The sequence below is a fragment of the Panthera tigris genome, chromosome A3 (genome assembly GCF_018350195.1).
Source record: "Panthera tigris isolate Pti1 chromosome A3, P.tigris_Pti1_mat1.1, whole genome shotgun sequence".
NCBI classification, from domain to species: Eukaryota; Metazoa; Chordata; class Mammalia; order Carnivora; family Felidae; genus Panthera; species Panthera tigris.
Genome location: NC_056662.1, coordinates 113,284,512 through 113,300,352, shown reverse-complemented (window position 1 = coordinate 113,300,352; position 15,841 = coordinate 113,284,512). Strand labels below are relative to the sequence as shown.

The following is a 15,841-nucleotide window of genomic DNA, read 5'->3' as shown; positions in this document are numbered from 1 at the left end:
AAGATAAAATAAAAAAAAGAAAATGTAATATCTGTGGAATCTGTGAAATACAGTACTTCAGATGCAATGCTTTGTTGACCTATGGAGACAACACCATCATATTTAAACTTAAATTATGTTGCAGCTGAGTATTTAGAAGTGTGTGTCTTTTAAGAACTTTTATTTTATATTATAGGGAGGAATTGGATATTGATCTAAAGGATATTTACTACAAGATCCGGTGTGTTCTGATGCCAATGCCATCACTTGGTTTTAATAGACAAGTGGTGAGAGACAATCCTGACTTTTGGGGCCCTCTGGCTGTTGTTCTTTTCTTTTCCATGATATCATTATATGGACAGTTTAGGGTAAGTATATCTTACTTTATACAAAATGAAATATTTTAAGAGGTTTGAAAGTAAAAATGGCCAAATATTAAGGGTAATGCTACGTTATGTTTGAGAAATGCTTTACTTATACCCATTATTTCTGTATTGTTCATCTCTAGAACTCTTCTTAATTAAATAAGCAGGGAGTACCTTAGATTAATGCTTTCCATACTTTTACATCATCATTCACATAGAAAGTATTAGTATTTGGCAACTGGGGTTAATAGATGGGACTACTCTCAGCTGAGCAGAAGTGAATAGTGACTAGAAGTGACCAAAGAGCTGCCCTTGCCTTTTATGATTTTCCCCGTGGGATGAAGGGTTTAAAGCACAATACTCAATGTGTTCTTACCTTTTATTCATTTTTTTTAAATAAATATTTTAGGGGTACCTTGCTGGCTTTGTTGGTGGAACATGTGACTCTTGATCTTGGGGTCATAAGTTTGAGCCCCACATTGCCTAGAGTTTACTTGAAAAATTAAATAATGATAAGGATTCCAACAGTATTTGTTTTTATATAATACTTTGTTCTACTCTTGGGGGCTTTATCTTTATTATCAAAATGCAACATACACACATCACTCCTTAATTCCTAGTTTAAGGCGTTAGAGGAATAAAAAATAACTTCATCACAAAATGATTCGGAAATGAATTCACTTCTCATTGCTTCTATAACAAATTTCCACAAGTTTTGTGGTTTAAAACAGTGAAAATTTATGCTTTTATAGTTCTGGAAGTCAGAAATCCAAAATAAGTTCTAAGGAGCTAAGATTAAAATGTCAGCAGGGCTGGTCCTGTCTAGACTCCAGGGCACATTCTTTTGATTGCTTCTTCCCACTCCAGAGGCTGTCAGTGTTCCTTGATTTCTGACAGCATTACTACAATCTCTGTTATCATGGTCACATTAACTTCTTCTCTACAGTAGTCAAAACTCCCTCTGCTTCCTTTTATTAAGGACAGTTGTGATTACATTTAGTTCTCATCTGGATAATCCAGAATAATCTCCCAATAGCAAGATCCTTACTAATATTTAACTTAGATCAGTAGTTTATATCATGTATTCTGTTGGAAGTGTAAGGTGAATTGAAGAAGTTGAGTGGGGACGCTGGTCTACTACCTACCACTAATCATTCATCTAGAGCATCTCTAATTTTATCTATTTTGTATAATCTTTGATTTGAACAAAGGGTTGTTTTTTTTTTTTAAATGTTTATTTTATTTTTGAGACAGAGAGAGACAGAGCATGAACGGGGGAGGGTCAGAGAGAGAGGGAGACACAGAATCGGAAGCAGGCTCCAGGCTCTGAGCTGTCAGCACAGAGCCCGACGTGGGGCTCGAACTCACGGACTGCGAGATCATGACCTGAGCCGAAGTTGGCCGCTTAACCAACTGAGCCACCCAGGCGCCCCTGAACAAAGGGTTTTAAAGCTTAAAACAGATTACTACCTCCATATAATGTTGGTCAATTTGGTTTTGCTTGATGTTTTCTCATGACTAGATTGGGGTCATAAATTTTTAGCAAGAATACTACTTTGTGCCCACCTCAGTATACTATCAAGGAGTATGTGATATGAGTATCTTTTTTTTTTCAAGTTTATTTATGTATTTGGAGAGAGAGAGCATGTGAACAGGGGAGGAGCAGAGAGAGAGAGGGGAAGAGAGAATCTGAAGCAGACTTCATGCTTTCAGTGCAGAGCCTGATGTGGGGTTCAATCCCATGAACCATGAGGTCATGACTTGAGCTGAGATCAAAAGTCAGATGCTGAAACAACTGAGCCACTCAGGCACCCTTGATATATCTTATTACTGGTGCTGTTAACATTGGTCGCTTGGTTAGGTGATGAGGTGGTGTGTGCCTAAATCCTCCACTGTAAAGTTGCTGTTTTCCCTTTTTTAAAAAAATAATTTTTTAAATGTTTTATTCATTTTTGAGAGAGAGAGCCCAGAGCTTGAGCGGGGGAGGGGCAGAGACAGAAGGAGACATAGAATCCGAAGCATGCTCCAGGCTCCAAGCTGTCAGCACAGAGCCCAACATGGGGCCTGAACTCATGAACTGTGAGATTATAATCTCAGCTGAAGTCAGATGCTCAATTGACTGAGCCACCCAGGTGTCCCTACTTTTTTTAATTAATAAGTATCTTGTAGACATACTTGATGACTATGCAGACATCGTGTTTCTCATCAAACGTTAGCCCACTAATTTTAGTATCTACAGATGGATCTTGCATGCAGCAATTACTACTATTGTTTACAGAATGGTAGTTTTCTGTTTTCCTCATTCCTTCCACATGTGTTAATTGGTATTCTGTATGGAGCAGCTATCCCTTCTTTACCATTGCTTAATCATTGATTGATTGATTTATGTCAGTATGGAACCATGAATATTTATTTTATTTTCTGGATTATCATCCAGTGCTATTGTCACTTATTTTATTGCTGAGGTTATCCCTGCTTTAGCCAATGAGAGCTTCTTTAGGTTAGCTTCTGTGTCCTTTCGACATATTCCCATCCTTTTTTTGAACATTTCCTTTCCTTCTAATTCTACAGAGTGTTCTGGGCTCATCTTTTATCTTCCGTGCTCCATCCCTAGAATCAATTGCTTATCAAAGGAATCCTCGTTCTTTTATCAGGGAATGATATTTAGAAATCAGGATCTGGGCAATAATTGTGCTTATTTTGCTTTTGGGGCTTCATTATCTCTAGAACCTCGAAGCAGATGAAACTTAGAAGTGGAGGCATGTATCATTATTATATTGTCTCAGGAGTTAAAATTGTCTGAAAGTCTTCCACATTCCATCACTTAGATACATATGTAATTAATGTAAATTTTAAAGACCTCCCAAGAAGATCTATAACTTCTTTCGGTGGTGAATCTTCCTTGCAAGATGCTGTAAACCAGAGGTTTACAAAGTAAACACTTTGTTCTTTTTCTGCATTAATATTTTATAATAGATCTTGAAATACTGAGATTTCCTTAGGCAATTGAACATTGCTAAATTTTCAGTTTGGATGTAAAATTGTATTAACACATTGCATTCTTACTAGGTTTTGGAAAGATAACTGGGAATTCAAACTCTATAACCTGAAATTGGAAACATCAAGCTGTCTTATATTAGAAGAGAATTGACTTCCTGGGAAATTAATCAATTTTTTGGTACAAAGTTATTAATTGCATGAATTTTTTTTCCCTTAAGGTGGTCTCATGGATTATAACTATTTGGATATTTGGTTCCCTAACAATTTTCTTACTGGCCAGAGTTCTTGGTGGAGAAGTAAGTGGTTAATTTTGAAAATAGTCTTTGTTTCTTATCATAAACTTTATTTTTGGTATGTAGATATCATCAGTAGCTATATATTCATCATAACTATTTCTTGTCGTGGAATTGCTTTTAAGTTATGCTACTTCCTTTAAGATGATCAGCATGTTAGTATTGTGCATGCTCAATAAATGTTACAAGAAAGGAAGATGAAAGAAAAGATCCCATACCACTCATAAGTAGTTTACAGCTTTTCAGGGAAGTATATAATTTATTCTCTAGTACAGCAGTTCTCAAACTTTTTGGTCTCAGGTCCCAAAGAGATGTCTTTATGTGGGTTATATTTATCAATACTTACCATGTTAGAAATTAAAATAAAAATTTTAAATACATATTTTTGTTCATTTAAAAGTAAAGCCCAATACATTTTAACATAAATAATATGTTTTGTAGAAAAAAAATCTTTTTCAAAACAAAAAAGTGATGAGTGGCATTATTTTACATTTGTGTAAGTAGCTTTAATATCTGGCTTAGTGGAGGCTGGATTCTCCTATCTGCTTTCTGCATTCAGTCTGTTCTGATAACATTGTTTTGGTTAAAGCATATGAAAAAAATAAGGCCTTAAACAGATATTTAATTGGAAACAGAAGACTTTTATTTTATGTATTTATTTTTAATAAATGTTTATTTTTGAGAGAGAGGGAAAGATGGTGAGTGGGGGAGATGCAGAGAAAGAGGGAGACATGGAATCCCAAGCAGGATCCACCCTGTCAGTGCAGAGCCTGATGTGGGGCTCAAACTCACAAACCGTGCGATCGTGACCTGAGTCAAGATCCGGAGTCAGACGCTGGTGCCCAGAAAAGGAAGAGTATTTTAGTAGCTTTTTCAGATGATTGTGGCTATTCTTCTCTGATCTACACCTACGTTCAACAAGTAGTAGTTTCTTAAAGGTTTGTTGCAATAAGGAATCTCAAACCCTTTTAATGAACTTTTCATATTCTGTCTCATTAAAAGTCACTTTGGGTGAATCTTTTTACCCATGCATGATCATTTGGAAAATACTGGTTCACTGAGTTTTGCTGATCTTCTAAATGTTGACACATCTTACTGTACACTAACAGAAAATCACATTCTTTAATATCACCTCCTATCTCATCAGAAATGTATGCTAGAAAACTGTCAACCTTACAGTGGTAGACACAACTTTTCCAAAATTCTAATTTTTGCTTAAGGATAGAATTTTATTGGGGCGCCTGCGTGGCTCAGTCAGTTAGGCATCTGACTCGGTTTTGGCTCAAGTCATGATCTCATAGTTCATGGGATCAAGCCCCGCATCAGGCTCTGCACTAACAGTGCAGAGCCTGCTTAGAATTCTCTTTCTCCCTCTCTTTGCCCCTCTCCTGCTCACGCTCTCTCTCTCTCAAAATAAATAAATAAACATTAACAGGGAAGGGAGGAAAGAAGGGAAGGGAAGAAGGAAAGAAAAGAAGGGAAGGGAAGAAAAGAATAGAAAAGAAAAGAAATGAAATTGTTTTGACCTTCCATTCTTCTGGAAGAGTTGCTGGGACCCTCAGGAGCCCATTAGCCACACCTTTAGAATTGCTACCCCATTAAATAAGACTTTGTGAATTACTTTAAACGTAGGAATTCTAACAGTTTATTCTTTTTTTTTTTTCCTAGTAGTTTATTCTGTGGAGAGAGTAAAGCAGAGGGGATGCCAGGCAGAGAAGTGATTCAATGGACTAAATGAGAATTGATTGCTAAATGTAGAGATCTTGACCTCTTTTGTCACTTTTGGTAGAAAGATCTGCCGTGTTACTTAGCTCTTGTTTATCTGCTTTCCACCTTCCAAAATTATGTTGCTGTTGTCCCATCTTCTGTTCTTCTGTTTAAGCCTCTTTTTTGAAGAAAATTCTATTATCAATGAAATAAAACATTGTATTTTGTGATATAGAATATATAGTTATCTATACACCATGCAGGCCACAAAGAATGATATGAAAATACCATCATTCATAAAGTGTCACAACTGACAATTACTATAAAGATGAGGAAATAACTTTCATCAAACTTTATTTTCTCCAAAACTATACAGTTATCTTATACAAAAGAATACTTTGATTCTTGTAAATGGCTTTTTTGTCATTACACTTATTCTCTTTATTTCATGTGTCTGATCTAAACTTACAGAGTTTAGGATCAGACTTTTGTTGCTGGTTCTTTTGATAGTGTTATTTTTTTTTCTGTTTTATTCATGATTTCATATATACATTGGGGCTTACATTACTGACAATAGTGTAAGGTATGTGAGTAATGAGAATGAACTTGATCTGCATAATCTGTATTCTGAGAAGGCTCAGGGGTTTCATCCAGAGCTCACTGAGCCTTTAGTTATCACTTCTTGTGGTGAATGCTGAGGTGTGCCTTCATATTTATACATTTTTAATGTGTCACTTAAGGATCAGTTCTCCTTTCCATAGTGAGCAACCTATATGGCCTCTATGTATTTTTCTGCTACTTAGTTTCTCCCAGGCGTGTGCAGTGTTCTCAAAATGCATGATTATTTTGTGGTTTAGTTTCCATTTTTTATGCCTCTTTTAAAAAAAAGTTTTTCCCCTTTTAGTATAGTTTCAAGAGGGAATGATACTAGATATATGTGCTCAATCCATTATCTTAACCTAAAACCCTTAAATAAATGTAGAATAACATTTATCTGTGAAACTTTTTTACTCTGCATATGGAAATATAAAATAATTCTAATGGAGATTTAAAATTATATTTGTTTACATATTATTTGTTATGTTTTAACACAATGCCATGTAATATTTATATGAAAAAAGATATCACTAAATGCTTTGGTAATTTGGAACTGTTGATGTAGGAGTTAAGAGACCTGGATCTTAATTTGCACTCTTTTCTCCTACCAACTTTGCTTTCCTGAACAAAGCACTTTGTCTCTCTAAAAATCAGTTTCTTCATAATGGAGGCAGTAATACCTACTTAAAGGATTGTTGCTGCATTTGATCTGTCTTGATCTATCACAGAGCTTGACACACAGTAGCCACTAAAAAATATTTTTTCCTTCAGTCTCTTCTTCCTGCCCTCCCTTCCCTTTTAGTCTGCACTTACCACATGTTGCTTTCTAGACCTTGAATTTTTTGCTTGAATTAAGATGGTTGTGATCCCTTTAAGTAATCCTTCTGGGGTGCCTGGGTGAGTTAAACCTCCAACTCTTGATTTTGGCTTAGGTCATGATCTCATGGTTTGTGGGTCCCAGCCCCACATTGGGCTGCTGTACAGACAGCAGAACCTGCTTGGGATTCTCTGTCTCCCTCTCTCTATGCCTTTCCCTGCTTGTGCTGTCTCTCTCTCTTAAAATAAATGAATAAAAAAATTTTAAATAAAAGTAATCCTTCTACAACTTTAAGGAAAGTAGTGACAAAGTATACTGTAGTTGTAGTGAAGGTAATTGGATATATAAGTCTCAAAAGAGAGAAGACTGGAAATGTAGATTTGGGTATCAGAAAATTGATGATAATTGAAACAGTAGTAGATTGATAAGACTGTAGGAACATAGCAGGTTATATGATAATTTGAAATATAAGGCATATAATACTTCATGATTTTTTTTTTAAGATTTATTTTTTTAGAGAGAGAGCACGAGCTGGGGAGGAAAGGGTTGGGGGCAGGGAGAGAGAGAGAGAAGAGAGAAAGAGAGAGAGAGAGAGAGAGAGAGAGAGAGAGAGAGAGAGAGAGAGATTCCTAAGCAGCCTCCACATTCAGCGCAGAGCCCAGTGTAGGGCGTGATCCCATGACTCTGGGATTATGACCTGAGAGGAAATCAAGAGTCAGGTGCTCAACCAACTGAACCACCCAGATGCCCTGATACTTGTTGATTTCTTCTTAAGTCTCACATTTATGAAAGTACAACAATAAATATGTGATGTTCAATAGTAATTAAAATAATTTACCTTGATTTCTATGATATTTATTTAAAATTTTGAAAATTCACAGGTTGCATATGGCCAAGTTCTTGGAGTTATAGGATATTCACTACTTCCTCTCATTGTTATAGCCCCTATACTTCTGGTGGTTGGATCATTTGAAGTGGTATCTACACTTATAAAAGTAAGTAGTGTATATCATAAAAATTAACTATTTTCTAATAACAAAAGTATACTAGTTCTCTGCCTCAGAATATTGTAGTCTGTACCTATCAAACATTTGTAAGTGTTTGGAACAGTGATCTTAGTCATTGATTTTACCGATTGTGTTTCTTTTATTTTCTCATTTTAATCACCAGAAATTATAATGTATGTCTAGGGAGGAGTAAAGAACAAAGAGCAAATCAGGATACAGGATATTACACTCAGATAAATTTTTTATTTAAAAAAAAAAATTTTTTTAACGTTTATTTATTTTTGAGACAGAGAGAGACAGAGCATGAACAGGGGAGGGGCAGAGAGAGAGGGAGACACAGAATCTGAAACAGGCTCCAGGCTCTGAGCTGTCAGCACAGAGCCTGACGCGGGGCTCGAACTCACAGACCGTGAGACCATAACCTGAGCTGAAGTCAGGCGCTTAACCGACCAAGCCACCCAGGCACCCCTCAGATAAATTTTTTAATGTTGAATTTTTCTTCTCTGTGTTTGTTTGTTTGTTTGTTTGTTTGTTTGTTTTTGGTCTTTTCCATAACCTTTATTTATTTTTATTTATTTTTAATTTATTTATTGTTTAATTTACATCCAAGTTAGTTAGCATATGGTGCAGCAGTGATTTCAGGAGTAGATTCCTTAATGCCCCTTACCAATTTAGACCATCCTCTCTCCCGCAATCCCTCCAGCAACCCTCTGTTCTCTGTATTTGAGTCTTTTATGTTTTGTGTCCCTCCCTGTTTTTATATTATTTTTGCTTCCCTTCCCTTATGCTCATCTGTTTTGTATCTTAAATTCCTCATATGAGTGAGGTCATACGATATTTGTGTTTCTCTAATTTTACTTCGCATAATACCCTCTAGTTCCATCCCCATAGCTGCAAATGGCTCTTCTCTGTGTTTATAATACAACTTCATAGGAGTTAGATTTTGTGGGTGACTTATATTTAAGATTTTACCAGACATTTATTTAATAACTGGTACTCCTATTTGAATAATAACTCCCTTATCAAATATGAAAGACATGGTTGTAATAAATTGGCTTTTCTCTGTTGCAGAGATCAGCACTTCTTTATGCTGTGTTAAATTTACATTAACATAAATGCATATTAAACATTTACTGATAATATTAAGTATTAAGTAGTAAGATAACCTAAATTTTGAACAACTTTGGGAAATAAATGCTTAGCACATGTATTTATATTACACAATGAATGTAATTTTTTTCTTTATGAGAAAATATAGAACTTTTTTCTTTTTTTTAATGTTTATTTTTGAGAGAATGTGAGCAGGGGTGGAGGTGGGGCAGAGAGCCGCTTGAAGTGGGCTCCAGTCTCCGTGCTGTCAGCACAGAGCCTGTTGCGGGGCTTGAATTCAATGAACTGTGAGATCGTGACCTGAGCCGAAGTCAGACGCTTAACTGACTGAGCCACCCAGGTGCCCCAAAAATACAGAACTTCTTAAGACTACCACTTTCAGAACTGCCATTATGTAGCCTTCACATTAAAGTATTTGTTTTTAAGTACAGCCAATTAATTTTTATGACATTTGGTTTTATTTAAAGTCCCTTACTAATTCTAATATATGGGAGAAAAGATTCCTTTTAGAATTGGTTAACTACAGGGTAATAATGAGATATAAGTATTAGGTATTGAGAAGAGTAGAGATTTTGGAACCAATTAGTTCTAAATTCGAATTCTGGTTCTTCCACTTATTTGCTACCCGCTTGGGGCTATACCTTTTCTTATCCTCCTCTGCAAATTGGGAATCTTGACAACTGTTTTTTAGGGTTCATTATCAAAATGGTAAAGTATTTATGCTTGGCACAGAGAAGACACTCAATTAGTAGTTGTTATTACAAATATTATAAAAGAATATTTTGAGAACATCTTTGTATATTAGAACTACTTGATCACTTTAGAGACCAAGTACCAGATCATTCTTCTCTCTGCCTTCTAATCCTGAAATCTTTTTTTTTAAATTGGCATTATCAGCACTTAATTTAAAAGTCTTACAGTACAGAAGCTAGCCCCATTGCTGACATGTAATTATCTAGCTTTAGTGAACGTACCACTTTACTGAATCATTCAGGATCTTTCTTGCTTGTGTGTTGTTTTAACTTGGGTTAAAGCCTGTTTGAATACTTCTAAGACTACTCCCAAAATTGCTAAAACTGTGTGTCTTCTGGTCACTTTTAGTAATCAAGTTCAATTGAAAGTTGGTGTTTAGCATTCTGTATGCAATTTATGAATGTATTATTATGAACCGGAAAGTCTTTTGTCATTAAAATTTTAGGATACAATTGTTTTAAACTTCAGATTTTTCTTTCCCCAGTTTTTTTTCCTAATTGTTTAATCTTCTGTTTGTAGTGAGCCATTGTATGTTTGTTTCCAAGTCCAAGATTTATGGAGAAATATGTTGCAAAACTCTTATCATTTAAATCTCATTAGAATACAGTTCAATCTACAAGCATTATTTTTTTAACGTTAAATCTCTGTAATTCTTACCAATCTTTAACTATTTACTTATAACAAAAAAAATGTATGACATACAAATGCAATTTGATCATAATCTTATTTGATATATTTCCCTATACTTTTCTGAAAGTCTAAAATATTTTGTAGCTTTTTGTTTTAGTTTAAAAAGAACAGTAGAAAACCGGACCATCTCAAATACATTTTCAGGCTGTCGGTATTTATTTTTGACCTCTCTACCAGTGGTTCTCAAGGACGATTTTGCCTCCCAAGGACATTTGGCAATGTCTGGAGACATATGGGGTGTCACAAACGATGTTGGGAGTGGAATCTTACTAGTATGTCATGGGTCGAGGGCAGGGATTCTGCTAAAAATCCTGTCATGCACAGGACAGCTTCCCATAACAATTATCCAGCTCCAAAATGTCAGTAGTACAAGGTTGAGATATCCTGCCCTGTGCCAAGTCCTTTTCTATCATAGTTTCTCTGATTTCTACCCTTGAAGTTCTTCCTTTAATTTTATTCTATAAAATGCCGTTAGCAACTACATCAGTAAGTGTTCTATAAGTTTCCAGTGGAAATAACTTAAAATTTGGTACACGTATAATCTGAAAAGCACAGTACATTGTATTTAATTAAACTCTTGACCAAACTGTTATTTTTTCTTCCTTTTTATTTAACCCCATACTTTTACCTATTTCTGGGAAAATGCTGTTCTATTTCATAAACATTGTGTAAAATTTTGGCTTAGTCTGTTTTCCTACTTCTTAGAAGAAAAAACAGGAAAAAATTTACTTTGTAATGAAATTAATTTTCTTTCAGCACATTTCTTTCAGTTGGCCAAATTTCTTTCAGTTGGCCAAAAGTTGCCTTATCTTAAATCACCAGGGACACTGTTAAAAAGACTAATTAACAAAACCCTTTCCTGACGAGATTTTGATTTAGCAAGCTAGAGTGAATCCCCGGATTCTCTTTTTAATAGGCACTCCGAGTCATTCCTAGGATTAGACAAGTGTGATAACAAAAGACTTCATTTCCATACGTCAAGGAACAAAGCAAGGATAAACATTCTTAATAATAATCTTAAACATTAAGTTTTATTGTTTACCACAATTGGTTGTCAGGGTTGTTTTAAGAAACTATTGTGAATGTTATTTTACTGTCTGATACCCAGAATGTTAATTGACTTGCTAATATGCTGCCTTTTGTCTTTTTTGTTTGTTTTTTTAAAGCTGTTTGGTGTGTTTTGGGCTGCCTACAGTGCTGCTTCATTGTTAGTGGGTGAAGAATTCAAGACCAAAAAGCCTCTCCTGATTTATCCAATCTTTTTACTATACATTTATTTTTTGTCCTTATATACTGGGGTGTGATCTAAGTCATATATGAGTAGAAAAAGACGTTACATTTGTGTGTGTAGGCTGGGAACTCTTGCTGAGGGGATTGAAGAAATCCTGTTGCTGGTAAAATTTTACATGTTCCACATGTAAAGGCAGGTTGAAAGTCTTTTTAAATTTTTTTGTATTTAATTATTTGCAGTTATCTGGATTTTTTTTGGTCAGAATTCCGAATTCTGTTTGATTCTTCATATTCCAGTGAATAAAATTTAAAAGCATTGTGTTTTTAAGATTGTGTCAATATTCACCTAAAAACTTGTGCCAAAAGCACCTGGAATGGTAATTATATTTCATTCAAAGGGTAAATATGGCAGCATCCTAATAATCTAAAAGCGCAATTTTTTCTTTAAAGGGTTTTCTCCTGCATTGCAGATCCTGTAGATATATATTTATATTTATACGTATATATTTATGAAATTATTCTTTTTATTCACAAAATATATTTCTGAATAGCCTAAAAATTGAGATATTTTCAATCTGATGCTTAACCTTTCTTTAATTTGGCCATTAATCTTTTATTTATAAATTCAGATTTGTTTTTTAAATTGTGTATAATTTTAAAAATCTCATACATGCTTCAGTATGTCCTTGTTAAGAGTCCTAATAACAACTAAAACTAATTTTTTAACAGTTGCTGCTGTAGATTTGGTTTTCTTGGTATGCTTTGAAAAACTATTTTTGAATGCCTAAATATCTGATTTCAGTTTATGTTTATCTTTCTGACCAAAGGAGCAGGAGGTATAATGGATATGGCATTATTAAAATTGTCAATATGTAGAGAAATAGTAATATTTATAGCATCAGAAATATTTTTAAGTGGTACTCCTAAGTCATAAAAGTTGCTGGAAAGAGACCTTTAAAATCTTGTGGTCTTGAATAATGTTATATGAAGTAGAAAAAAATAAAATGCTTCCCAGCTGTGTGTTTTGTTTTATAACACCTTGTCCTGTATTACTAAACAAGTATCAGGTACTCTAACAAATGTACAGTATTTGCTAAGGGAAATATTAAGAAATTTTAACTAGTGAAATTTTTGTTGCAAATTATTTCATATACCCTGGTGTATACTTTAGTTAATATAACTTTGTAAAGTAGATTAAATATTTTATTTATGTCTATAAAACAGCAAATGCCTGGTAACTATCAGCAAATTATATTATCCTTTCTGGTCTCAGCTGGAAGAGTTAACTGCTGTCCTCAATATGATACCATTCCTTTAACAACTTTATGCATCAGGAAATATCTAGCAACTCTGAAGCAAGTCTTCAAAGTACCAAACCCATCTCTCCTCCTTTCACTAAAAAAGGGGAAAAAAAAAAAGGAAAAATTTATTTTAAGCTACAGGAAAAGGGTGGAGCTATCTTTGAGCCAGAATAATGTGAAAATTACATATGCTAATTTTTAAAAACAAGCTTAGGACAATAGATTGAAGCACCAGAGGGACAGAATTTCTGGAACCTAAAATAATATGAAGTTGTGAGGAAGGATCAATAGCTACAGAAGTAGCAACTGTAAAATAAACATTTGTCACACATAAGAAATTCCTGAGGTCACTACTTTGTTACAGTCAATTATTATATTTGATATTCATAGTGTTGACCCTGAATCTTCCCCCAAGAAGTTTGGGGGTTGGTCCCAGGGGGTAGAATTTTACTAAGCAGTACATTAAGCCATTTTGGGACCCATTCTATCAAAAACTGGTTTAATTTTTTTAACCTATCAGTTCTTTAAGATGTGAATGCAAAGTTTACATATTGTATTGTGTTTATTCCCTAATGATGAAGATAAAATGAGGTATTTATGTTCTAAAAAGGTGTTTAAAAATAACAACATTTAATCATGAGAACGTCTGCTCTTTAGGGTATATGTAGGTACTATTTATCATGTTTCAAGCTCAACTAACATACTCATGGGCTAATGAGCAAAGTAGTTAAAACAGATTGTCAGTTTGGAAATGTAATTTGTAAATTTGTACAAGAGACATTACTGCTAACAATGATAAGCTGACCGTGATAATGTCCTTTCCTTGAATTTTTATATAATAATATTTTCTAAGTCATACTGATTTTAAATCATGATTCCAACTTAATTATTAGTTCATTAGTATTTTTAAAACAGAACTCGCCAGATAGTCTCTTCTAGTTGTGTGTGTGCGCGTGTGTGTGTTTTCAGTTGTAGCAATTGTGATGAATGTTAATCCTCAAAAGGAGAATTATGAGTAAATTATATTTACTTATATTTCAAATTGATTGTAAAATAATTGAAATTTGGATTAAAAATCAAAGTCTCTTTATAATTTTCATTGTATTAGAAAACAGTTTAGGAAGATTTGTAAAGTTTTATGAACCATTATTAAACTTGCTTATTTCCAAGGTCTATAAGACAGTTTTATATAATGGTGTGTGTTTCCAAAAAATTCCCCAAATATTAAAATGCTAATATAGAGTTCTAAATTAGTGAAAATTCGCATTGACTGAAAATAATGAGGTAGATATTTTTGTTTATTGTTTAAAATTCAGTCAATTTATTTTTTAAAATTACATTGTACTTAAACATTGAATAAAATAATGCTTCTACAACCTAATAAAAACAGAACATTTTTCATATTGAGCAAAACTAATTGAATATTTTAAGATGATTGTTATTTATTTATCTTTTACATTTTTATGCATATTTTAGCCAGTTTTAGGCTTTAGGAAATTGTGACACATTTTTAAGTTTTGTTATAATGTCTTCCATGTAATTCTTTTTTTTTTTTTTCTTCTTTTTTTTATAGTGAACAAGTTGGGTTTGTTGTTTTGTTCTTTGCAGCAAAGGATGACAACACACGTCATAGGCTTGTATTAATATAATTCTTTCTGGTTGCATGGCATGGCAGTCTGAAATAAGTCTTGATAGAACTAAAAATCACCCTCAGCGATTCTCTGCTCTGATAACATAAAATAATAGTGTTATTTTATTTTATTTTATTTTATTTATTTATTTATTTGAGACAGAGACAGAGCATGAGCAGGGGAGGGGCAGAGAGAGAGGGAGACACAGAATCTGAAGCAGGCTCCGGGCTCTGAGCCTTCAGCACAGAGACTGACGTGGGGCTCGAACTCACGGACTGTGAGATCATGACCTGAGCTGAAGTCAGACGCTTAACTGACTGAGCCACCCAGGTGCCCCAAAATAATAGTGTTTTGTCACCACCTTTCATAAATGGTTCTTGAAGGGAACCCTTGTGTTAACATCTTCCCTTTCACTACATTTTAATTTCCCTTTAGAAACTGAATTACAGATGCTTTATTTCTCATTTGTGTACTTTCCTAACAGTAGTATGTTTGAGAATCTGTTGCCATTTTGTAAATAAATCCCAAAATAAGATTTTGACCTTAATAAGGCTAGACAGTCTTCTGTCTCTGAACTTCAAATCATGATATCTTCTGAAGAAAGTTCCACTTGTGATTATATTTTCTTTGTAACAAACTGGTATACATTTTAGACCCTACCTTTTCTCTATGGAGTGTAGTGGTCTGAAATTCAGAAATGAGAATATTCCCTGTTGAAGGCATATTATTAAGCATGAAGCTTAAGGTTAGATTTCTCATTTGTAATTCTTTTGATATGCTGAGGTTGCATCTCGGAGGTTAATTAAAGGAAAGAATGTCAGGATGATTAAGATGGCATCAGTAAAATAATACCCAATTTTTCATTTTTGTGTTGGTAGTAACCGTAGTTTCAGCTTTTCTTATTTTATGCAAAATATCCATGCGTTTTTACTTTGAAGATATGTGTAGTTTGCAAGTGCTTGAAAAAAATTCCTTAAACATCCCTTGTGGCTAGTTCAGTGGTATATTTGTGCTATCACTGAGATTTTTTAAAAGCTAGATATTGGTATGAAAAAATATTTTTATAAAGTATTTTGAACTTGTAATAGAGCATGTGAAGGTTATTAGTATAGTAGAGAAGTAAACTTTGCTATTTGTAATAATTTTCTTAACGCTCGGAATATAAGTAAATTAGGTTTATCGAGAACAGATACCTTGGTTTTTCTATAATAGTTGCCACTGAGCAACTTTTATCAAATACAAGTGGATTGCTGCTATTCACATAATAAGTCCTCGTTGTTGAAGGTAAATGATTGAAATTATGTATTTTTGCTTGATTTTATAATGACCCTACTCACTTTTGTGGAATTAATCAGTTGCTA

General features: G+C 34.0%; 1 protein-coding gene across 1 annotated transcript in view; it reads left to right on the top strand.

The window, feature by feature from the left end:
• YIPF4 (Yip1 domain family member 4) overlaps positions 1-11,876 on the top strand; it is a 28,713-nt gene extending 16,837 nt beyond the window's left edge. Inside the window, exons 3-6 of the mRNA XM_007082491.2 lie at positions 176-347; positions 3,563-3,640; positions 7,640-7,753; positions 11,485-11,876. Of these exons, the coding sequence (XP_007082553.2) occupies positions 176-347; positions 3,563-3,640; positions 7,640-7,753; positions 11,485-11,622 (502 nt within the window). The 3' untranslated portion in view covers positions 11,623-11,876. The remainder of the gene's footprint in view (positions 1-175; positions 348-3,562; positions 3,641-7,639; positions 7,754-11,484) is intronic.
• Positions 11,877-15,841: the final 3,965 nt, after the last annotated feature.